This window comes from Chelonoidis abingdonii, chromosome 5, assembly GCF_003597395.2.
Source record: "Chelonoidis abingdonii isolate Lonesome George chromosome 5, CheloAbing_2.0, whole genome shotgun sequence".
In the NCBI taxonomy this organism is placed as follows: domain Eukaryota; kingdom Metazoa; phylum Chordata; order Testudines; family Testudinidae; genus Chelonoidis; species Chelonoidis abingdonii.
Window position 1 is genome coordinate 146,808,741 of NC_133773.1, and position 23,841 is coordinate 146,832,581.

Consider the following 23,841-nt stretch of genomic DNA (forward strand, 5'->3'; position numbering starts at 1 on the left):
GGGGCTGGACGAGGAGGGCGGGTTGAGGCAGTGGGGGGGTTGTCCGAGGGGCTGGGCGCAGGGGCGGGTTGGGAGGTGTGGAGAGTCTGGGGACGTGCAGGAAGAAAGTAACTCCCGAGCTCCAGGCTGTTCTGCTGGGGGCGTGGGAGGGAGCACCCACCCTCTGCATGGGGGGAGGAAGCGTTGTTGCCCCCGCTGCCTGGGGGCATGGCCTCCCTGGGGCGCTCCCCCAGTGAGCGAGCGGTGAGGAGATACTTTGGGCCTGATGCAGGGGTGTTATGGGGATGTCACCGTGGGAGATCTTTGCCCAGGCTGCAGGGGAGGGGGGTGCTTGGGCCGCAGCTCTCTGCGGAGCTGGTGGGTTGGTGTGTTACCTGCCTTCCTGACCCTGTGTGCATTCACTTTCGGTTCTGGCCCGCTTGGCTGCTGTCTTACAGGGCCCTTCCCGCCGGGTCACTTCCCCCTGAGCCTGCTCCCCAGGTATGGCTGGGACCCCAGCTCAGAGCACCGCAAGGAAGAGGTATGTGTCTGCCGTCCCTCTGCCTTCAAGGGAGTGCATGGGGTGCATCCCCCAAGGGGATCATGGGGCTCCCACCTTCCCAGCCAGACCCTGGGGTGGGGGACGGCCACTAGACATGGCTGCTGAGTTTCTTGGGCTGGAAGGGATCTGTGCTTTGGCTGCCTGGTTTGCAGGAGGGGATGGGGAGCCTAGGCCAGGGCGATGAGAGAATCTCACTCCTGCCTCTTCTGTCTGGTTTGACCAGGGCTTCAAGTTGTGTGCGGCAGTGAGCCTGAGGAGGCGCTAAGGGACCCGGCGGGGGCTGCTGAAATGGTGGGGGGGGCACGGCGATGAGCCCGGGGCAGTGCTAAGGGCCTCAGCGGGGGCTGCTGTAACGGGGGGTGTGTGGCGGTGAGCCCAGGGAGGTGCGGCAATGAGCCCGGGGGGCGCTAAGGGACCCTGCGGGGGCTGCTGTAATGTGGGGGGGTGCAGCAGTGAGTTCAGTGAGGTGCTAAGGGACCCGGTGGGGGCTGCTGTAACGGGGGGGCGCGGCAGTGAGCCTGAGGTGGAGCTAAGGGACCTGGTGGGGGCTGCTGTAATGGGGGGGGAGTGTGGCAGTGAGCCCAGGGTGGTGCAAAGGGACCCTGCGGGGGCTGCTGTAATGGGGGGGCGGTGCGGCAGTGACCCCGGGGGGGTGGGCTAAGGGACCTTGCGGGGCTGCTGTAACGGGGGGGTGCGGCAGTGAGCCCAGGGTGGTACTAAGGGACCCGATGGGGGCTGCTGTAATGGGGGGGCGCGGCAGTGAGCCTGGGGTGGCACTAAGGGACCTGGTGGTGGCTTCTGTAATGGGGAGGGCGCGGCAGTGAGCCCGAGGGCATGCTAAGGGACTCGGCAGGGGCTGCTGTAACGGGGGAGCGCGGCAGTGAGCCTCAGGCAGTGCTTGTCATAGTAATATTCCTCGATTTGAACCTTAGCGTTCAAATATAAGGTACTAGCATGAAGTCCTCTAAGCTTAATCTCCAGCTTAGATCTGATAGGCTGCCACCAGGTCAGGAATTGATAGGGCCTGACCCCCCTTTCCTCTCTCTGGTGTCCCCAACCCTCCCCTGGGGGGACCTCCAGATAACCTGTTTCTTTGCTTCCCAAGAGATAAGCGTTCTTTTCCCTCAGGACAATTGAGATGCAAAATACCAACAGCTTGGCTTTGCCTTTCCCCGTTCCTGCCTTCCCGTGAGGGAGACAGATACCTGATACAGAGGTTTCAATTTCTCTGCCTTACTAGAAAAAGAAACTTCCACAAGTTTTGAAAAAGAAAGCTTTATATAGAAAGAGAGAAAATACAGAATAATAACTTGCATAAAAATTAATACAGGCTCCTACTTAAGAAAATATGAACAACCCAGTCTGATTTAAAAAATAGCCAATTTAAATAGACCAGCAATCACACACAGTAAGTACAAAGCAAAGCATATCATAGCCGATTTTACTTTGTTTCCGTTTTGTACTCACTGCCTTTTAGTAGAATGAGAAGAAGATTGGAATTAGCAAGATAGCTTGTCCCTCACAGCCGAGGAAGCAACAAAGACCCAGCAATCCACATCTGTAAATACAACACAAAGCTCCTCATAGCCGAATTACTTTGTTTCCCTTTGTACTCACAGACTTTTGGTAGAATATTTGAGATAAGATGGAGTTAGAAGAAAACTTGTTTACTCATAGCCGAGGAAACAACAAAGACCCCGAGTATACAAATTCCCGCTCCTGACTTTAAACAATCCAGTTCTCTGATTGGTCCTCTGGTCAGGTGTTTGGTTCTCGTTGTTCCCCCTTTACAGGAAAAGAAAACTTAACCCTTACCTTACCTATCTACTTATGACAGTGCTAAGGGACCCTGCGGGGGCTGCTGTAACCGGGGGGATGGGGGTGCGGCAGTGAGCCCGGGAGGTGCTAAGGGACCCAGCAGGGGCTGCTGTAACAGGGGGGCAAGGCAGTGAGCCTGGGGCAGCGCTAAGGGACCCACTGGGTCCCGTTGTAACTGGAGGGTGCAGCAGTGAGTTCAATGAGGTGCTAAGCAACCCAGTGGGGGCTGCTGGGGACCTTGAGTCACTAAATCTGGTTCCTTCTCCTAGGATCTCAACAACTTAATGGAGAAGCTGATGATGGAGAACTTGTACGGTCCCCCCAACAATGCCATGAAGTATAAAGCCGAGGAGATAGCAGGTATGAGGGGTGGGGAAGGTAAGGCCAGAGGCTTTCCTGGGTGGACCTTGTTGGATCAGAAGCTCTTGGAAGCAGCGTGTCTCCTGTTCCTGTGGAATCAGCCTGTTTCCTCAGGCAGAGCAATCCCCAGCCCCTCCTGGCTCCACCCCTGCGGTGCTAACAATTCATCTGCTTCTGGTGCTTGTATGAGGCGCTGCCGTGCCCAGGGCTTGGGGCCGTGCCCAGGGCTTGGGGCCGTGCCCAGGGCTTGGGGCCCTGGTGTATACCTGCTGCAGGCAGGCTTCACGCCCCTCACTTGTTCTCACCCCTGCTTCATGAGCCCTGTGATTGCTTCACACAACGCATAGTCAATCTGGGGAACTCCTTGCCTGAGGATGTTGTGAAGGCCAAGACCATAACAGCTTTCAGAAAAGAACTGGATAAGTTCATTGAGGACGGGTCTATCGATGGCTATTAGCCAGGATGGGCAGGGATGGTGACCCCAGCCTCTGGTTGCCAGAAGCTGGGAATGAGCAGTTAGGGGATAGATCACTTGATGATTCCCTGTTCTGTTCATCCCTCTGGGGCATCTGGTACTGGGCACTGTCGGCAGACAGGATACTGGGCTAGATGGACCTTTGGTCTGACCCAGTCTGGCCGTTCTTATGTTCTTGGTAAAGTGCTCAGGAACCCCGTGGGGACAAGCCAGCGCTGCCGAGAGGGGCCAGTCCCACAGCCCTGGCCCGGAAGCTCTTTCCGAATGATGCACTCTGCCTTTTGCCAAGTGCCTCACCTTGCCCTGAGAGAATCAGGTTTGCAGTGGAGGGTGGGGTTCAGACTCCATGGGCTGAGAAGTCCTTTGCCTCTGATGAGGCTGCCACAAGGGCACCTGTTGTAGCTTTTTTTTAATTCTCCAGTACACAAGGCCCTGGAAGACTATACTTCCCAGTATGCAATTCAGGCTGCTTGGAGCACTGCATGCTGGGAGAGTAGCCTCTGGGGCCACTGCGGCAGGGTACAGACAGAGGACTGAGCTGGGTGCTCTTTCCCCTCTCAGTTTGTGACCAATCCCGGCGTGGTTCGAATCTGAGTGGGGCTGGAGAGTGAATACCCATCCAAAGACCTGTTAGTCAGCACCCTGGCCCGGACATTCTCCAGCCACGTGCATCGTGATATTACCTGTATTGCGGCAGAGCCAAGCAGCCCCAGTTGTGGCCCAGGACTTGGTTGCGCTGGGCACTGTGTGTGTGCAGCCCCAGAGACCTCACAGTTGAAGTACAGGACAAGAGGTAGACAGACAGAGGACCAGAGCTATGGGCTGGAGGCACGTATGAGGCGGGAGCCTGTCAGCAGATCATCCCATCCCTGCTAAAACCCAGTGGTGGAGGAAATTCATCCACATTCTAGGAGTAGGTCTACACTCCAGAGAAAACCCACGGCACCCAGTCTCAGAGCCCAACTCAACTGACTTGGGCTTGCACTACAGGGCTTAAACCAGCAATGTAGACATTCCTGCTTGGGCTGGAGTCTGGGATCCGAGCTCCTGGCTGGGTTTCAGAGCCCAGGCTCCAGCCCGAGTGGGAAGATTTGCACTGCTATTTTTAGCCTTGCAAGTCTGACTCCTTTGAGTGGGCTCTATGATGTGGCCTTGCAGGTTTCTCTTTGCAGTGTCGTGGTCCCCTGGGGGACTTGTGAACGAAGTTTCCCCAGAGGGAGAGCCCCTCCTAGGCTGGGATTTTGAACTGCCAGGAATCTCCCATCCCCTCCGGCCCCATCCTGACAAGCCCACCTCCTGCCCTTCACAGAGTCTGGGCAGCTCCCATGGCAGATTGACAGAAGTAGGGAAGGCCTTGGGGGGGGTCTATGGAATCTCAGGCTCCTCCCTCAGGGAGGAGGGGTTTGGGGTGAGTTGGTTTATTTCCGTGTTTTGGTTTTGGGATGGGGCTGCTCCGTCCTTGATCACTTGAGGCTTGGGGAGTGCTGGGGACTAAGGGGTTTGGAGTGAGGGGGCGCATTGAGAGCTCCACTCCCTGGGAGGTATAGGCTGGTGGAGTCGTGCACTGGGGACCCTCTCTGGAGTGTGGCTGGAACCTGGTCGGGAGTGGTATAGCACAGGCCATTGCTGCGTGGGGCTGAGCGCCTGCCGTGCTCTCCCTGTGCAGACTCGGACGAAGAGCTCTGCTATTACTATGACAATGATGGGGAGTATTACGAGGATGAGGAGGAGGAGAAATGGGATGATTCCAGCAAGGAATGCGATGCAAAGACTGACGAGGACTCAGTCCCTGGCACCTTCTGTGGCTTCAGGAAATCCTTCCTGTGCAAGGACACCTCACCAGCTCCCCCGCCCCAGAGCTCGCTGGACAATCAACTGCTGGACCTGAAACTGCCCCAGAGGCAGCGGGTGACCGCAGAGGTGAGCAGAGCCCTGGGGTCATCCTCTTTCCCTTCCGTTCCCCTGGGCTCTCTGTTCTCTCCCGCAGTGGGTCCTTTGCTCCTGCCCCTGCTCTGCTCTAAAAACCACTCCAAGACCACCTGGCTCAGCAATCACCGGTGCAGTTTATTTACAGTGTGATTACCCCCCCCCCCCACCATATACAGCTTGGGGGGTTCAGTCTGAAGGACTCCCCAGCCTTTGCAGCCAAAAGAGAAGAGCTTCCACTCTCTGGCTTTCCCCTTTTTTGTCTGCCCCCCATTGGCTTCCTTCCTCTGAGGCTTTTGTGCAGCCCCAGGCTAGTCAAGCTGGCCCTTGTTTTCCCTTTGCCAATCATGCACAGGTTTCTCTAGCCAGCTCCAATTTACCTACCTTAGTGGCTTAGGAGTTCATGCCTAGCACCCTGTCACAGTCCCCTGGAAGACCCACTCTGGCCAGGGCAGGATGGGGCCCTCCATGCATTTCCTAAGGGCTTTGTCCACTGCGGTCCCTCCTGCATCTCTGCCAAGGAGGAGCTGCTGGCGGTATCCTGGCTGCAGAGCAGAGTGGACAGAACTTGGGGAGCATTGGCCCATCCAGCCCAGAGAACCACCCAGGGATTCCTGCATCCAGCCCCAGGAATTTGTACATTTGAGCATCAGCCTCTCTTTGGCCTGGGCTACGCTGGGGGTGGGGGGCGGGGGGTTCGAACTAAGATACGCAACTTCGGCTATGCTATTTGCATAGCTAAAGTCGAAGTATCTTAGTTCGACTTACCTGGGTGTCCTCACGGCGGCGAGTTGACCGCTGCGGCTCCCCCGTCGACTCCGCTTACTCCGCCTACCGAGATGGAGTACAGGTGTCGATTCGGGGATCGATTTATCGTGTCTACATGAGCCGCGATGTCTCAATCTCCGATACATCGAACACTACTCGCCCATCCGGCGAGTAATATAGACGTGCCCATAGAACACAGAGTGCACCACATCCCTGCTGAAACATGTCCCACGGGGTGCTAGTCTGAACTGGCTCGGCTAGCTTCAGCTCCTAGCCATTGGTCCTGCCCTTGTGTGCTCGCCTTGAGTTCTCAGAAGTCTCCTCCCCGGGGAGGACGTACTCCTCGTTCCCTCAGGGCTCGCTCTTGATTCAGCTGAATAGACCGAGCTGCTTGAGCCTCTCCCGAAGGTCAGCGGTCAGAGCATCCTCGGGGCTCTTTCCAGTTTGTCACCCAGCCATGGGCTGCTGTCCCAGCGAAGGTCGCACTGATGCTGCAGACAGAGGTGTTAGCACCGCCTGGCTCCTGCTCATCACCCCTCTGCCTGCCCAGCTACAGGTCCCGCTCCCCTGTTAGATCCAGCACGGCACTAACAGGAGCACATGCTCAGCTGCCTGTCTGCCACGGCTCCCTGCTCTGGACCTTGGTTCTGCTGTCCCTGCAGTGTGATTTCCTGTGGGGGAAGGGGTCCTTCTCATCATCACCTGTGACCTCCTGCAGGGTAGGAACTCTGGGTTCCAGCGGTGTGCCCCTACCCCCAGTTGGGCAGGTCTGTCTGGGGTGGGGCTGTGCCCAGCTGGTGTGGTTCTCTCCCCAGGAAGCGGAGAAGAACGCCAAGGAGCTGGTAGCTGAGGAAGAGCGAGTTAAAAGGAAAGCGGAGAAGAAAAGACTTAAGAAGAAGGTAAGTGCCCAGGGCTGCGTTCTCCCGCCCGCCTGGCGTGCCTGCTTCCTCTGCCGCGTTCTCCCGCCCGCCTGGCGTGCCTGTTTCCTCCTCTGCATTCTCCTCCTGGCCAGTGACCCCAGGGGATGGGGTGGGCATCTCACCCGCAGTGCCAGTGGCACAGACCCCGCCGCACCAGTGACAGCACTTGCCTCCCCCCAGCAACGCACGTGGTGTTCTCTCACCCCAAAGCAGGGCAGGGAGGCTGTGGCCAGGAGATGGGTTTGTTTGGGGCCCATACTAGGTCTGTTGGCAAAATGGACGTGACAGCAAACTCAGCCTCTGTCATGCCAGCGAGGCAAGGGCCCTCTGCTGGCACTCAAATCCGGGGTCTCCCAGCCTGGCTTGTGACAGATTGGGGGTGCAGGGATTCCAGCTGTGGGGAGACCTTCCCCTTGTTCCCTGTCCAGCCAACCAGCTGTGCTGCACAGTCTGATGGATCCTCTAGAGGGCAAACTTCTGGTTCTCTGCTACCCACTTGCCCCATCTTTTGAACTCTCCAGCTCCATCTCTCAGCCTGTGGGAAGGGGCCATGTCGAGCTCAGTCCCCTCCTTATACTCCTTGAGGAGGTTAGTGTCAAGCAGCCCCATAGGAGAGGGGCGGGTGTGGCGGGTAGATTGAACGGGGTCTGGGCTAAGGAACCAGGGCGAGGAGTCTCTCTCGGATCATGCAGCAATCGCACGCATTGGAGGGACTCTCTGGTCAGTGTGGGACAGGGAGTGCTGGCCAGGCTGTACCCGTGCGCTCCCTTCCCTGGAGTCCTCTCACGCCCAGGCCCCTAGCTCCAGGCTGCCAAGCCAGGAGCTCAGCCTGCCTTGTGTCCAGCCTCTGCAGGAGAGCCTGTCTCAGCCCCGTTCCCCTTGCCGGAGGAGCTGCCCTGGCTGGCTGCCCTGCTCCCTGCAGAACCTGCCCTGGGGTGTGGGGGTGGCTGCTGGGTGGCCCCAGGCTGTGTCCACGGTGGTTTGGAAGCTGGTGCAGCCTGCCCCAGGAGGGAGTGGGGCCAGAGCCCCTTGCTGGGGAAAGCGCCACCTCTCTGGAGCTCACTCGTTGCTCTGTGGCTTCCAGAGGCAGAAAGACCGGAAGAGGCAAGAAAAACTAGAAGAAAAATTGAAGCCCAAGCCTGAGATGAAGTTGGTAAGTGGCTGGGTTGCCTTGCTCTCTGGGGAGCCTGCCCTGCCGCCCTGGGCTTGGGAGTGGGACTCGGAGGCGCAGCACTCTTGGTTCCGTGTGTCCGAGAAGAGGAGGGGCTGTAACCTGCGAGCGCTGGGCTGGGCTCTCCCCTCCCAGGGGAGTCGGGCAGGCGGGTGCCAGGTGGCAGAGCCCTGCCATCCTGGGGAAGCTGCCAGTGGAACTCTGATCTCACAGGCCGGTGCTCTCCTTGCAGAATGAACCTTGTCTGAATGGTGATGCGGAGGAGGAAGGCGCTGTGAGGTCATTGCGGAAGGGGCCTCTGGACTCCAGCCCCTCCCAGAGAGATCCCAGCAAGGCCTCAGCTCCTAGGAGAGGGGAGGGAGTCAGGGTCCAGGTCAGGAGTGAACACCTGAGCACCGAGGAGGAGATGGAGGTGAGGCTTGGGTGTGCTGGGCTGTGGCCCTGTCCTGCTTTCGTGCAGGGCCCGGCGCTCACCTGGCCTGCCTAGATGGAATGGTTGGGGTCAGCTGGCTCGGTGGTGGCTGGGGGCCAGGGACCTGCTGCCTCTGGGGCCAGGTGTCTGCTGGTCATGCACCCTGCAGGGCGCTGGGCAGGCATGCTGTTGGATTGATGTCCCTGCCCACCCAGCCTGACGCCTGTGCCCCTCCCCCAGGATGAGCTGGACTTGAGCAGCACCTTTGTCTCCAAAGCTCAGCGTAAGGTGGGTGTGAAGCCGCTGACGCCCAGGAAGGAGAAGGCACCCAGAGCTGAGCAGAAGGAGCCGGACAGGAAGCCCCAGCAGGAGGTGAGTGTTGGGTCCCGGGCTGACGCCTCCCTCTGAGCGGGCCGGGTGAATGTGCCTCTCCTAGCATGTCTCAACCATGGGAGGGAAGAGGGAGCTCCCTGGCTAGGGGGAGGAGCAAGAAAAGCAGGACAAGCCCTCGGCCCCCTGCTAGGTGATCTGCCCCTAGCCTGTTGGAGCAGAGGCAGGGCAGGCTCTGCCCAGTGACCCAGGTGGGAGCACCGCAAGGGAGCCAGCGAGGAAAAGAGGCGAGTGATCCACAGTGTGGACCCTGGCCTAGGACATCTGTGCCCCGACAGAGCCCTGGGTGGCATGCGGCTTCCTGGGGCCTGTGCCAGGGTCAAGGCCAGGCTGGAGTGTGCCGGGGCTGCTGCTGGGAGCAGTGAGCGGCTCGACAGACATGTGCCTAGGATGGGGCGTCAGGCTGCAGAATGAATGGGGGAAGGTGTGAGGCAGCCCCATAGCAAGCTGCTATGCAAGCAAGCCACACCTGCCTGCAGACCCAAGGCTCAGGGGAGTCTGGCTAATGTTAAGAGCAGGCTAACGGGGCAGCGTCGCTCCAAGCCCGGCCTGCAGCCTGGGCTAGTGAACAGGCCAGAGGCCCTGCGTAGGCAGGAGGCTGCTCAGTTGCTGGCTCTGTTGGCCCAAGGAGAAGGTGGGTCCCCACCCTGGCCAGCACACTCGGGCACCTTGTCCTGCAGCCTCCTGGGCTTGGCTCCCAGTGGGGTTGGAGCAGCTGGGGTAGCAGCGCCCCCCGGGGGAGAGGAGGGGCCAGTTCCGGCTGCGCCTGTTCTCCTTGGCAGCACTGTGGCGGCTGAGGGAAGCGGGTCTGTCTGCATGTCTCTCTGGAAGGTGCCAGTCCCGTGGCATATAATTGTACAGGTGCCTAGTTCTGGCACATGGCGCCCCCCTCAGGGCAGGGGCCTGAGACTGAGTGAGAACTATTGAGTGTGCAGATCCCAGTCAGGCAATCCGAGTGGAGGGATTTGGTGCTGTGCTTTCACAGAGGGACGGCCCCGGCCAGTGGGCATATGGGGAATGGTTAGCAGAGCTGGTAGCGCTGTGCCAGAACAGGCCGGGTACTGTGATGTTGGGCTCAGTACCCAGCTGCCAGCCGAGAATCCCAGCACGGGAGCTCTGGGTGCGGGCTGGGTGAGGCGGAAAGGGCTGGGCCGTCATGTGGATTGTGTCCTGGCTGATCTCACTGAGTGGCTAAACTGTGCCTTCAGGGGTGGGCTGGGCTAGCTGAGGACGCTTGAGTCCCCACCCCCGGGACTCCCAGCACAGGACTGGAGCCGCTGATGTGTTTGCATGATGTCCGGCATGGGGCAGCGATGCGCTGGAAAGTGACAGCTGAACGACTTCTAAAGGCACCTTATTGCCACAGCCCTGCACTCCCCCAGAGCTGTCCTGCCTGGGGGGCCCTGGCCGCAGTGAGGCACCACCTTGCCCACACAGACACCCTCATGCTCTGGAGGCAGAACTGGGCTGGGCTGGCTGGTCCCTGCTGGCTGCCTGGGGTGGGAGGCTGGAACTGCCGGCCATTCAAGTGACTGGTACGGGGAACTGCCGGTTTTCAGAGGTGGGGGCCCTGTGTGAGTCACAGGCCCAGAGGTGGGAGAAGGGCTTGGTGGGTCGTCCCCAGGGAGCAGGGCATGGGGCACAAAGCCTTCAGCTTGGGCAGGAAATATCCTCTTCCCCTTCTGGCCAAGAGGAAAGGCCAGGATGTGAGCCTGCTGCCCACAGCTGCCATGGCAGTGGGCGCAAGTCTGGCCAGCGCCACACTGCCGTTCAGAGCCCTGTCCGTGTCCCCTGCTGCCCGGGCTGGTCATAGTGAGCCGGGCAGCCTGTGTGGGCAGGGGGAGTAGCCGGCTTCAGGTTTTGCCCTGCAAGCCAGAGGCTCTGCTCAGGCGGCCCTGTGGGGGGGCGGCAGTTGCAGTAGCCCAGCCTTGCGTGTCCCCCTGAGTTGTGCCTGTTCCTGATAGGGAGCACAGCAGTTCTTTGCTGTGTGTCCCGACCCCGGGGAGCTCTCCGGCCATGGGCTGGAGACATTGAGAACATCCTGGAGGTGCCTGGTACCACCTGTGTTCGCTGGGCAGAGACAGGTCTCCGAAGGGCCCTCGCCTCCTCCCACTGCTGCACCCCAAGGTGGTCAGCACTGCTCGGCCTGAGAGCTCCCTGGGGCAGGTGGGTGGGGAGCCTCAGAACCCCCTCAGTGCGACTGACTGACTGGTCAGAGGGGTTCCTTGAATGGTGGGGCCAGTGCCAGCAGGGGGGTGTTGGTGTAACCTGGTCCCCATCGCTGCAGTCTGAACTGGAGCTGGTGCGTCCCCAGGAGGAGCTGTAAAGTTCCCGCGGCCCTGCCTGTGCCACAAGAAAGTAGCCTCCCGGGGGCGAGGCCAGGGCAATGGGCAGTGCCAGTCACTGTCAGCAGCCGTGGCCTGAAGCGTGGTGCGGTGGCAGTGGTGGGCCAGGTGACTCCGGCCCAGGGGAGCGTGTGCTGCTGGGACGATGCAACTGTCCCTGCTCTCGCCAGGGGATGAGTTCCCGCATGGTCTGTGCCCAGCTCCAGCCCATCCACTGGGCGCTCAGGTGAGCGTGGGTTCCCAGACTGCCCACAGCTCCCAGGGGAGGCTGGCCTGGCAGCTCTGCAGGTGTGCTGCTGCCCCTCCTCCTGCAGCACCCCATCACCACGCGCTGCCCAGCCTGACGCTCGCCTCCTGCCAGGACTCACTCTCGGGGGCTGCCCTGGTCTCGGCAGCCCTGGCCCTCACCCTGTTACTTGGCTCCCTGTGCAGGTGCCGAGGCCTGGGCAGGATGTGAGTGGAGTGGATCCCAGCAAAGTGCTAGCAGGTCAGTGTCCGCCCGTCACAGGCCTGGCCTTCCCACATCAGAAAGAAGGAGTCGGGGCCGCGAGGCCAGCAAAGGGCCCTGCCTTCCCTGTGCCAGCCTGGCTCCACCCTGCCCTCCCACTCACTGCTGATCTCGCTGTATATACTGGCCCCTCAGTCCTGACGCGCAGCCCCCGACCCAATCCCAGCCCTGGGCTCCCACCCAGCTCTGCTGGTGCCCCTCACTCCCGACCCGCAGCCCAGCCCTGAGCAGGCGTAGTCCTTCCCAGGGCCCTGACATCAGGGCTGCATTAACCCTTTGGTTCCCAGCCTTGTTTTCCCACCTCTGCCCTGAGCAAATGGCCCATTCCCCGCTGCATCCCGCTTGTCTCGCGGGGAGTGTGCGAGGCGGGCACGGGCACCCTGCAGGCCTGGCTGAGCTGGCCAGGGGGCAGCGACACAGCTCCTATCGTGGTCGCCCTGTTTCCTTCTCAGGCTATGGGAACGAGGCGGCAGCGCGGGGCTGCTTCCAGGAGGCCGTGCTCTTCTTCACTGAGGCTGTCAAACTCAACCCTCGAGAGCACAGGTAGGAGTGCTTAGGTGCTCTCTGGCCAGGGGGCGGAGTGTTTCTCGGGGCAGGGGAGCTGGGAGGAGTGTGTTTGTTTCTCTCTGGGGAGTGCTCTTTGGGGCAGGGCTGGGGGGAGTTTCTCTCATTGGGAGTGGTGGGGGGCTCTCCGTGGCAGCCCGTGTAGCTCCCTCCCAGCCCTGGCTCTGTATCCCCAGCCTGACTCCCTCTGGGCCTGCACGCTGTACTGCAGCCTCAGGCGCTTCAGGGCAGGGGCAGGAGTGGGCAGCAGGCTCTTGCGCAGGCTGTGTGACTGGCCCAGCGCTGCCAGGCGCTTTGGGGCTGGGGCAGGAGCAGGCAGCTAGATCTGGGGCAGGCTCCCTGACCGCGCTCTCCCTACAGGCTCTTCGGGAACCGCTCATACTGCTATGAGAGGATGCAGCAGTACGACAAGGCCCTGAGTGATGCCCACGTGGCCTTGAGCCTCCTGCCCGGCTGGCCCAAAGGCTTTTTCCGCAAGGGCAAGGCCCTCTTGGGGCTGAAGGTACCTGGATGTGGGGGGTGGAGCCAGGGGAAGGGGGCAGGTGCCTGGCCCTGTGGGGCAGGGGGGGAGCCTGGCCCTGGTGGTGGGGGTGAGGGGGCGTGGGGAGGCTCTGGGCCTGGTGGGGGTGTCAGTGAGTGACTCTGTCTGGCTCTCCCCAGCGTTATGCCGAGGCCAAAAGCACCTTCCTGGAGCTGCTGCGGCTGGATAGCTCCCATGCCGACGCAGCCGCCCAGCTGGAAATCTGCCAGGTGCAGCTCCTTCTGGTGAGTAGCCCTGCTGCTGATGCGGGATGGGGGGAGACAGGCCCTCCAGCCGTGGGCACAGCATGGCCTGAGTGAGTGTGGGATGGGCTGGCTGGCTTGGACCCTGCGCAGGACACAGCAGGGGCAGCCGGGCACAGAGCTTGAGGCAGGAATAATCTCTGCCTGCCGGGCATGCTGGGACATCACTGGGGCCCAGCGTCATCTCTGCGAGGATCACCCCTCTCAGGCTGGGACCCTCCGTGCTCTAGGCTGCCTGTGCCCCGAGGGGGCAAGGGGCTCTGTGCTCTGACCCCTGGCAATAGCCCAGGGCAGCCAGGAGCCCGGCTGCAGGAGGAGATCCCCGAGGGAGTCTGGCAAGGCTGGAAAACTGTGCTGGGGCCTCTCCCTATGAGGCCGCCTGCATCAGCCCTGGTTGATTTGATGTGCAGGTGCCCAGATACCAGGGTGATGGTCAGCAGAATCAGAGCCCTAGCTCACTAGCTGGGGAAAGGGGAGTGGGGCTGGGCTGCTGATCTGCTCCCCTCCCGACAGGAGAACGGCTTCAGCAGCTTTAGCGGTGAGAGGAGCCTGCCCATGGAGCTGTCTCTGGGAGCCATGGAGTCTCAGCCGGCAGGCTCTGGTAAGGGCAAAGGGACATGGGGACCATTGGGTGCGGAGCTCTGCTTCCCTGCGGAGACCTGGCTTGAGCCCCGTCTTCCTTGGGGAACTAGTAACGCTGCAGGCTGGGACTGAGGGGCACTGGCAAAGCTTGGGTTGGGGAGCAGCAGCTACGGGTCAGGAGTGAGGGGCACTGGCAGAGCTGTGGGGGGATGGGGAGCCCAGGTCTGGGATAGCAGAGGGCTGCGGATTGGGCTTGAGGGGCAGCTCGGGGTTGAACTGCCAGTCCCCCAGCCCTGTTTACCCCCTCTGCAGTGTCCCTGCTGGGGGGCCGAGTCTTCTGTGCAGCTCGTGAGCAGCCTCCCGCTTGTCCCTGCCTCTGACCGACCGTCGCTGTGCCTGCATAGCAGGGGGTGCTCAGCCTGCCTGTCCCCCCCAGGTGAGCAGGCCAGGAGCTGGTCCCCGGGCAGCAGTGGCTGCGGCGAGGGGGACGAGGATGGGGAGAGTGGGTTTGTAACCATCGCTAACTCACGGAGCCGAGGGAAAGGCCCAGGCCAGCTGGAGCTCCGGGCCAGCGGCAGGGAGATCCCAGCTAGCACCAGACACCCTGTAGCCACTGCGCATCAGGCCAGGTAACGGGGCGCCTGGGAGATGTGCTGTGGGGGGAAACAGGGTAGTCTCCTGGGTGCATCTCTGGCTATGCTTGAGGAGCAATCTGGGACTTGGGCCTGGGGGTGGGGCAGGCGCTGGGCCCTGGGCAAAGAGCTAGGTGGGTCTGGGGGTGTGGGGAGGGGTGGGCTCTGGGGCAGGAAGAGGGGGCAGATGCTGGATCCGGGGTGGGGCTGGGGGGGCTCTGGGGCTGGGGGGGCAGGGATGTGAGCCTGAGGGTGCAGTGAGGGAGCAGATGTTGGGCCTGGAGGCGGGGAGGGGCAGGCGCTGGGCCTGGGGGTGCAGCGGGGGAGTGGGCGGTGGGGTGGGGGCGATACTCTTGTTGGCTTGCTGGGTGACTCCGTGCTGTGTGCCTTCGGCAGGGAGTGGTACGCTGTGTGGGTCGGGAACGTCACCCCCAGGATCACCCAGAAGTTGCTGCGCCGCTGTTTTGAGGGGTGAGTGATTCCCCACTCCCACACACACACATCCTCCTAGCTCTCTGGGGCAGGGCACGGTGGGGCTGGGGTGGAGCCTAGGCCCTGCGGCATAAACCTTGCCCTGCCCTGTTGCTTTGGGTCTCCTGCCAGCCCATCCATCCCCTGCCGGGGCTCTCTTGACCCCTGGCCCCGCCCCTACACTGGTGCCCCTCCACGCCCTTCACCCCAGTCCCACTGGTGCCCCCTCACGTTGCCTTAGCTAGCAAGCGCCACGTGCCTGGAGTTGCCCCAGGACCAGCCTGGGGGCTGCCCTGTCCAAGGAGTGCTGTCTTCTGGGCCAGAGCCTCTCCCATCTGGCTCTGGCTGCACCTTCCTGCAGCGTGGGGCCGGGAGCCAGGCCTGCCTTGAGGCACGTCAGCCTCCCCTCCCTGGAGTAACCCGGCCATTCACGGCCCCCTCGCTGGCTGTCTCCCTCCTGCCAACACAAGAGCCTTTTATGTCGGCTGCCCCGAGCCTAGGGCTGAGCCCCCGTCTGCTTGGCAGGTTTGGTCCCATCCACTCAGTGCGGATGCTCCCGGAGAAGTACTGCGCCTTCATCAACTACACCAAGAAGGAGGCGGCGGAGGCGGCCTACGCAGCCCTGCAGGTCAGGCCAGGCCTGGGGAGAGGGTCTGGAGGCACTGGCCTATGTAGCTTGGCAGAGGCTTCTCTGGGCTGGCAGGGCCCCACTGCTGCCAGCCATCAGTGGAGCCTGGTGGGCAGCAGGCAGGACCGGTCATGGCAGGCGCTTGGCTCTCCTAGGGCCAGGTCTGCTGTGCCCAGGGACCCACTCATCCTGCCTCTCTCTGGCAGAGCAGAATCTTCCCTCAGTGCCCCGTGCTCAGGCTGGGCCGGGCCGGGCCGTCTGCACAGGGCCTGTGCCAGCGACACCGGCTTGGTGACACCAGCCTGGGCTCGTCTGCTCTCCCCAGGCCCCTCTGCTCCTTGTTCTCCCAAACCCCTGCCTCGCTGGAGTGTCTCCTGCTGTGCCGTGGTGCCCTCCCTGCGAGCGCCCTGGCCCACGGGGTGGCCTGTACTGACCGGCCCCTTTCTCCCCAGGGTGCTGAAGTGGAAGGAACCAAGTTTGTGCTGCAGCTGAAGCACCCTGACCATGCCACCCCAGCCCCTGGTAGGGCTGGCCCTGGCAGTGGCCTGTGGCCTGTGGGGAGGTAGGTGCTGCCCTTGGGAATGAGAGTGCTGAGGCCTGCAGCGGGAAGGAGTGGGACTGCTGAGATGTGGAGCTGAGGAGCCGAAGCAAGGCTGTCCCCAGGCCTGAGGAGGGGTCTGCCCAGCGCCCTCCAGGTGCCCTGGGCCTGCTTGGCTCTGGCTCGGAGGAACTACCCCACCCCTCCAGTGCCAGCTTGGATTATTTCCCTTTGGAGCCGTGGCCTGGTACTGTCTTGGCATGATGCCATCACCAGTGGCACCCCAGCCCCAGGTCTGCCAGTGTGGGGCTGGAGATCTGGGCTGTGCATGTTTGGGGGATGGGCTGGTGAGGCGTGTGCAGGCTCTGGACCTTCTGTGTGCCCCCGCAGGGAGCCGGTGCGAGTGCCCCCCACCCTGGAGTGCCATTTCTGGCGGAACGCCGGCTGCAGCTACGGGGCCGACTGCCGTTTCCGCCACCTGCCCCACAGCAAGGGGCTGGACAAGAAGCTGGCTCAACACTAGCACCCTGCCCTGGCCCCGTCGTTGCAGGAGCCTGGAGGCCGAAAGTCCGCAGGCTGACAGCTGGCTCCCACCTGGCCACGCTGGGCCTTCCCGAGGTCCCTCCAGCTGCTGCCTGGTGCCTCCCCGTGACCCAGCGCCAGCCAGTGGGCATCACCCCCCAGGGTAGGGCTGGACTCGCTGCTCTGTGGATCGGGACCCTGGCTGGCTGGGCTGGGCTGCAGGTTTCCCTCCCCTAGGAAGGAGCCATGCAAGCTGGGTGGGGCGGCCTCGGGGTTGGTTGGCCTGGAGGGAATTGCTGGGCCTCTCCTGCCATGGAGGGCTGGAATTGCCCAGTGGGGGCACTGGAGCTGGCTGCAGCCCCCTTTGCCTTATTATGGAGTGAGGCCTATGGGTACTATGGCTCCCAGCATGCCTTGGAGCCAAGCTGTTGGGATATGGGGCAGTGTGGCATGCTGGGAGTTGTAGTCTGCACCGCCCCAGGCTGCACTTCTATGGCTATTTCATACCAAAAGTTGTCCCGGGTCAGGTTCCTCCCTCAGCCATGCTCTCTTCTTCCTGCCTGCAGATTGCCTGAGCCCCGGGCCTGTTCCACGGACTCTGCCCAGCTCGGGCCTGTCTGTGCTGCTATGCTTTGCGCTCTCTAAAGCACTGGGCACTGGCCCCTGTTGGCAGACAGGACACTGGGCTAGATGGACATTGGCCTGACTCAGTCTGCCTGCTCTTCTGTAGTCTTTGCGGGGGCTGGCTGGGTGGGGAGTGTGGCACCTGTCCGAAGAGCCTTCCTGGGTTCCACGTGCTTGGGCTTTTAACATGTTCCCTTTGTTCATGGAACATCTCTCTGCCCTCGCCCCACAGGCCTGGGCCAGGCCCTTGCTCCCCTGCCACGTGGTGCTCTCGGCACCAGACAGGCGAGTCCCCGATCCCCATTCGCTCATGTGCAGCACTGTCCCTGGGGCGCTCTGCCCTAGTGCTGCCTCTGTTCTTCGGCTCCGGCCCAGTCTGGCTGTCCTCTGCCTCGCCTATCTCCCACAGCCCTGAGTGCAAAGCCAGCTGCGTACCAGGGCCCGGCCTTGCCCTGCTGATCAGAGACTGGCTGGCTGCTAGGGGCAGGTGCTGGGCTGTGCGTGGCTGAGGGGCCAGGATCTGCCTGCGGGAGATGATGCGAATTAACCTCCTATGGCCCTGAGAGCATTCAGTGGGTGGGCCTTGCTCCTGGGCTGTGGGGAGGGGAGCTGCTGCCCTGGTGGGGCTCTGCAGACTCTCCCCCCAGCCTGCCCTGGGTTTGCAGTGGCTTCGGCACCCAGTGGGAATTTGTTCAGGGATTTGTACCTGCCTGGAGATTTACAGATTGTTCTTAATAAAACTCGTGGAAGAACTCACCCTCTCCCTTCCGCCTTCCCACTCTGGCCCTGCTGGCTTCCCCCACCATGGCCTCCCAGCCCCCTCCTGCAGCTGTGTGTGTGTGAAGCCGCCCTGCATGCCGTGTGGGTTGTGCCAGCAGGTGCCGCTGTTCTCCATGGCACGCATGGCAGAGCCGCACCTCTTTTTGGGAGAGCTGGCGCAGCCTGCCCTGGCTGTTTGCCTCTCCTGTGCTCCTGGTGGAAGGAGCTGTGGATGGTGCAGCCAGCACAGGGGACCAGCCTCCCCCCGCCCCCCCTAGCCACAGCAAAGTGAAAAGGGACAAAAGTAATAATGAGATAGGCTGGAACGGCCTCTAGGGTGTCTCCCAGGAGCCTCCCCGCACTGTGAACACGGTCTCCCCAAAGCAGTGGAGTCTGGGTGCACTCCACTTCCAGTCCTGACCCCCGAGCTCCAGTGTGGGGTAGGGCTGTTTAACCCTTACGGTGCAGTGTCTGCAGGTGCTGCCCACCGTGGGGTTGTGTCTGGAGGGTGAGTAGGGCAAGGAACCTGAGAGTCCTGGTGGCTCAGTCCCATGACTCCCCTGCAGTCCCATGCCATTGTGAGCCCCTTGCACCAGGAACCTTCTCCCATCACACTGGTGGGCATGGCCCTTGGCTGGTGCCTGCCTTGCATGGCAAGCTTGGTGCAGGGCCCCCAAGCAGCGCTCCTGTCTCCCTGCTCTGCACAGGAGATGGAGCTGTGCTGGGTGAGGGGTCAGTGCTAGATGGATCTGCACCACTGGCCTGGATTAGCTGGGTTGCATCTGAGGAGCGGGCACCACCTGGGGTACAGGCGTTTCCAGGCACTGCTACCCCCCGGGGGCAAGACCCACAGGAAGGGGGCAAGGGCAGCGGTGGCTGTGCGGTGTGGGCGGAGACAAAGGGGGCAAGGGCAGCGGTGGCTGTGCAGTGTGGTCGGAGACAAAGCTACAGCTATAAGCCTGAGCAAAAACGTGGAGACCTTAGGAAATGCCCCTCCCCAGGGTCAGAGCTGGGGCTGAGGCACTAACTCTCAGGGCGCAGCCAGCCATGTGCTAGAGGGGTGCCAAGGCTTAGAAAGGGGAAACTGCTTCTCCCCAGCTGGGAGCAGCCCGTGGAACTCATGGCCACAGGCAGTGATGAGGTGAAGTACTGAGCAGCGGTGTGAATGTGAGGCAGTCCTGAGTTCCATGACGAAGCGAGTAATTGTGACCTGGCTGGCCCCAGGGCCCGGCCCTGCCCCTTCCCCTCTGAACTAGGATGCTGGGGCATGAGGTCGAGTCCAGCCTGGGCTGTGAGCTGGCCCTAGCTGACTCATGCATGGGGACAGTGTGCCCGTCTAGTAGTGTGGAGGGGCTTGTTCTGCAGCCTTTTCTCCCCATGATAGTACCTCTGCGATGGGATCAAGTCGCCTCAGGCATCCTTCTGACAAGCTAAGCAGGTTGCAGTCCTGCTGGCAGGTGTTTTCTCCAGCTCTTGAGTCACGTTGGTGGCCCTTTTCTGCACCCTCTGGTGCACCTTCCTTTTAAAATGTGGATACCAGACCGGATGCAGGATTCTGGTGTCTGTCTCCCCAGTGCCGGATCAGAGAGAAAATCACCTCCCTGCTGTTGCTCACCCCCCCTCTGCAAATCCACCCAGGGATCCCTCTTTGGAGCTGCTTGTCCGCAGGGACCCCAGGATCTTTCTCTGTCGCTGCTTTCCAGGAGCCAGCCCCTACCTGGGCGGTGTGGTTTGCCTGCCTTGCTCCTAGGTGGGTAATGCTGCTGTATGAAAATGTTTTGGGTGAATGGGCCCAGCTTACCAGGCAATCCAGACCACACAGTCCTCGTTATTCCCGGCTCCCCCAATCTGTGTTGCATGCAGAGCTGATATTTACTTCGACATCATCGGTGAAGGTGTTGGCGTCTCGGGCCTGCTACCAACCCTTGTGCTGCTGCACTGACTACACCCCCGCTCGGCGAGGAGTCCCCAGGGCCGACTGCTGTTGGAGGCGTCTGCCAGTTCTTACACCAGTCAACGTGGGCTCTGTTCAGAGGGGATAGAGCTGATTTTTCAGACCAAATACTATGCAGTACTAAGACAAATGCCTTACAGACATTTAAAGATACTGCATTTATGCGGTCACCTTCATCAACCAAATCTGTGATCTCATCAGAAAATGAAATCCAGTTTGTTTGACGAGCCCTGTTTTCCATGAAATCACCTTGACTGGCCTTAGTGATGTGCCTGGCCTGCCTTCCTTCGCTTTTCCGTGATTTCGGCTAGGATTGTTGTCAGGCCAACCAGCCTATAGTTTCCCAGCTCTCCTGCATCTTTACAAACACAAGCAGCTAGTTACTGAACACAGCTGCCTTTTCTGCATCCTTACAACACTTGGAGCATTTCCATTGAGTAGGGACCCTGTACCTGTACCATTGCTAGGATTTCGTTTGCTCCTAATATACTTTAAACCTTCTTTATGTATTTTGCCCTGCCAGCCAGAGATTTTTCCCCTGGTGTTTTTAGCTTCTGTGATCAATTATCTGCAGTTCAGCTTTATCCATCATAACGAGGTCCAACATTTCCCCGTGTTGGATGTAATGCTTGTTGTGGTAAAAAGTTTTCTAAAATCATCATTAGAGTTTTGAAAATTAACTCCTGGCTGCATGAGATCTCCAGCCTGTCTCCCCCAGATTGAAATCCACCAGAGCACCACAGCTTCTTTCCACACACTTAGACAAGGAGTAACTCACTCCCCCTTCCGGGGTCACATCTGCCTCGGGCTCCAGGCCTCTCCCATTCCTGCAGCACCAGCCCAGCGAGAAGGCCTAGCTGGCTAGTGCCCGCCGCTGAGCTCAGAGCCATGTGAACTCATAGGGGCTCAGGCTGAGAGATGGGTATGGGGTTGGGGGAAGCAGTAAATGGTGGGACCTGCTTGTGCCAGGACCGGGGCAGCTGCGGCTCTCCTGCATCACCGAGGACAGGGCTCCAGCAGGGCCAGCTCTGCACTGGCCAGGGAGAGGTGGTGCTGGACCCATGGGGGCCAAGCGAGAGACTGATCCTGCCCCAGGCATAGAGCAATTAACCAAGGTGAACAAACATGGGTCCATCACCTTCCCTCCCCCACCCCCAGCAGAAGGCTCAGTGCTCTTCCCCTCCTGCACCAGCTGGGATTGCTTGTTGCCGTGACAACATTATGGATGCAATGATCATTGCAGGCAGCATCTGTCCCTCTGTCTGCCTATCTCTTCTCCCCCGCCCCATATCTCTCTCTCCGCCCTGCGTGTGTGCACCTGCCTGTCTTCTGGCCCCAGCTCCATGGGTCGTACCCTCCTCCCTCTTTCACTTCAGATGCCCAGGGCTGGGCACCGTAGGGGATCCCTGCTGACTCGGTGCCAAATGTGTAGCTGGAATGGACCCCGCAGCTCCCATCTTGTCCTTTCTGTACCCCAATACAGACCCTTCCGGCAGCGTTCCAGGTACCATGGGGACATCGCCAGTGTGTGGTTTGGAGTGTTCCCAGCAATGGGGCCCAGCCCTTTTCCCTGTGGGGGGTAGTGGGTTTCCTACCCAGCCACTTGGGTTGGGGAGGGATCTGTAGGCCAGAGCAGCTGGATGGGACTCCCAGGGGCAAGAAAGAGGCCGATGGGAGATGCCGGCTGAAGTATTTTATCCAGCGGCACATGTTCAGCAAGGGGTCTGGAGAACCCTCCTACCCCATACACTAGCCTCATGGCTGGGGCAGACCCCTGTCCTGCTGTGAATCAGGCCAGAGGGGATGTGACCCTGCTTTTCCACCCCCAGCCTGAGGCTCCAACCACAGGCCGCCATGGTGGTTGTGAGAACAGGCTGGCCTGGCTCCAGGATCAGGTTCATGGGCATGGGCCATGTGTGAGCCACCGGCAAGAGAAGGTTTGTTCTCACCCTGCCCCTTCTGTCCCCCACCACAGCCACCAGCCTAGGTCCAGCCCAAGCGACAGACTGGGAGGGTGGACGGGGCACGGCCTCCCGCTCCCCCAGCACCGGGAAGGCGCACAGCCCAGCCGGAGCTGCAGGGAGCGGTGGTAAGCAGCGGAGGGGCTGTGCCAGGCTGTGAGATCCATTGGCCAGGCTCACAGGAGTGGTTCCTGAGCAGAGGGAGGCCCAGATGTGGGCCCCCAAATCCTTTGCAGGGCTCTGCCCTTCACTCTCATCAGTGTTTCCTCTTGGCTGGTTCAGACAGCTCCCCGCTGCGATATGGGAGCTCCCGGTGTGCGCTAGGGAGCCTGCACCTCGCTGGGGGCTCGGGTGCAGCCTTTGTCTCCTTTGCGGCTCCCCCGATGCAGGAAATCAAAACCATCCTTGGAGTGGTTCCCACCTGGCTGCAGCTCCAGTATGGCCAGGCTGGGGCCTGCGAGACCAGTGCTGCGTTTCGCTGGCTCTGCAAAGGGCTTGGCCATGAAGGCAGCTTACAGCCAGTTCCCGCAGCAGCTCTGGTGCCTTGTGTGCTTGGCATCCCACCAAGTGTCTTTTCTGACAGGGGGAAGAGGCCCCCACGTTCTTGCCCCTCTGTTTCAGGTCTGGTGCTCACACCACCAGACCCGTGCGTGGCCTGGGGTGTGAAAGAAAATGTCTTTCAGAAGTGACCATTCTCCGACACCACAGAGTAGGGTGACCAGATGTCCTGATTTTATAGGGACAGTCCCAATTTTGCGGTCTTTTTCTTATATAGGCTCCTATTACCCCTCACCCCCATCATGATTTTTCAACTTGCTGTCTGGTCCCCCTATCACAGAGCCCCACTTCCCCGCGTCTGGGCCAGAGCGTCACACGCACCCCATGCAGCTGGGCCTGCCCTTCATCTCTCCCGTCGCCATGGGCGATAACGTCCTGGACTCAGGCCATTGTTCTGTGAGCCAGCCGAGCAGGGCCTTCTCCGTGGGGCCACCCCCTGCCCACAGCTCCTTTCCCGTTTCGGTAGCTGTCCCAAGCTGCTGACACCCACCTGCCCCCCCAGTCCCAGCGAGGCAGGCAGGGGCCGAGAGCTGAGTTTGTGGTTCCAGTGAAACTCCTCGATTCCTTCAGAGACCCTAGGATGACCTGTCTCCTGTAACGGCAACGCCTGGCCAATCTGGCCCTGGCCCTGGGAGCCAGGAACTAACCCCCCCACCCCACCCCACTGCCACCAGCCATGCCAGGAGCTCTTACCCTACCCCCACGTCTCTCTACCTCGCTTCCCTGGGGGTGGGGGCAGCCAGCTTTTCACTACTCCGGCTCTAGAGCTGAGCAGGTCCCCGGGGCTCTGCCTGCATGAGCGGCTGGTCTGCCTCAGGAGAGTCTCCATAGCAGCCAGGGCAAAGCTGATGCGGGAGGTGGAGTTCCTGAGTGAGGGGACAGGAGGGCTGCACCCGGTGCAATGGAGCAGGGGGCCAGGGAGCCCCAGGATGCTGCGGGGCCCAGCCAGGGCTGTCTCTAGCTTTTTTGCCACCCCCAGGCAAAAAAAAAAAAGTGGCCGCAGGGATTTTGTGGAGGGAGGTCAAGGTGGCTTGCAGGGGGGTGATGGGCAGCACCTGTGCGCTCCCTCTACCCGTGGGCAGCCAGGCACTGCAGCCTGCTCCCAGCCAGGCGAGAGGGGCTCCCCACTCCAGCCTTGGGGTGCCTCTCCTGGCCAGGCAGGCTCTGAGGGGGCTGACACAGGCAGCGCTGGCTGGGGTCTGCGACCTCTACTCGGGGCCGGCACTGCAATGGGGTCGGCACCGTGCAAACAGCCCCGGGATCAGTGGAGCCCACCCCTCCACTGCCCGCTGGGCCGCCGCAGAACCTTCCCTCCCTCCGGTGCCCGCCGGGCCGCCACAGAACCCTCCCTCCTTCCTTCCCTCAGGTGCTCGCTGGGCCGCCGCAGAACTCTCCCTCCTTCCCTCCCTTGCCCGCTGGGCCGCTGCAGAACCCTCCCTCCTTCCCTCCCTCCGGTGCCCGCTGGGCCGCCGCAGAACCCTCCTTCCTTCTCTCCCTCTGCTGCCCGCCGGGCCGCCGCAGAACCATCCCTCCGGTGCCCACTGGGCTGCCGCAGAACCCTTCCTCCTTCCCTCCCTCCGGTGCCCGCTGGGCCGCTGCAGAACCCTCCCTCCTTCCCTCCCTCCGGTGCC

At 61.3% G+C, this 23,841-nt stretch overlaps 1 protein-coding gene across 6 annotated transcripts in view; it reads left to right on the forward strand.

Moving 5' to 3' along the window:
• TTC31 (tetratricopeptide repeat domain 31) overlaps window positions 1–23,841 on the forward strand; it is a 238,861-nt gene that overhangs the window by 1,602 nt on the left and 213,418 nt on the right. Inside the window, exons 2-19 of one of the 6 annotated variants that reach the window (XR_012656016.1) lie at window positions 438–520; window positions 2,629–2,719; window positions 3,379–3,510; window positions 4,861–5,114; window positions 6,704–6,787; window positions 7,893–7,961; window positions 8,212–8,391; window positions 8,632–8,763; window positions 11,559–11,613; window positions 12,087–12,177; window positions 12,559–12,700; window positions 12,859–12,963; window positions 13,495–13,582; window positions 14,000–14,192; window positions 14,592–14,666; window positions 15,192–15,294; window positions 15,747–15,856; window positions 19,195–19,729. Coding sequence is in view for 4 of the 6 variants with exons in the window: in XM_032770113.2 (XP_032626004.1) it covers window positions 438–520; window positions 2,629–2,719; window positions 3,379–3,510; window positions 4,861–5,114; window positions 6,704–6,787; window positions 7,893–7,961; window positions 8,212–8,391; window positions 8,632–8,763; window positions 11,559–11,613; window positions 12,087–12,177; window positions 12,559–12,700; window positions 12,859–12,963; window positions 13,495–13,582; window positions 14,000–14,192; window positions 14,592–14,666; window positions 15,192–15,294; window positions 15,747–15,856; window positions 19,195–19,495 (2,288 nt within the window). In the remaining 2 variants the exon portion in view is untranslated. Of the gene's footprint in view, window positions 1–437; window positions 521–2,628; window positions 2,720–3,378; window positions 3,511–4,860; window positions 5,115–6,703; window positions 6,788–7,892; window positions 7,962–8,211; window positions 8,392–8,631; window positions 8,764–11,558; window positions 11,614–12,086; window positions 12,178–12,558; window positions 12,701–12,858; window positions 12,964–13,494; window positions 13,583–13,999; window positions 14,193–14,591; window positions 14,667–15,191; window positions 15,295–15,746; window positions 15,857–16,222; window positions 17,731–19,194; window positions 20,350–21,067; window positions 21,218–23,841 lie in introns of those variants that run through there. The other 5 variants (XM_032770115.2, XM_032770113.2, XM_032770114.2 and 2 more) reach the window with 5 other exon arrangements.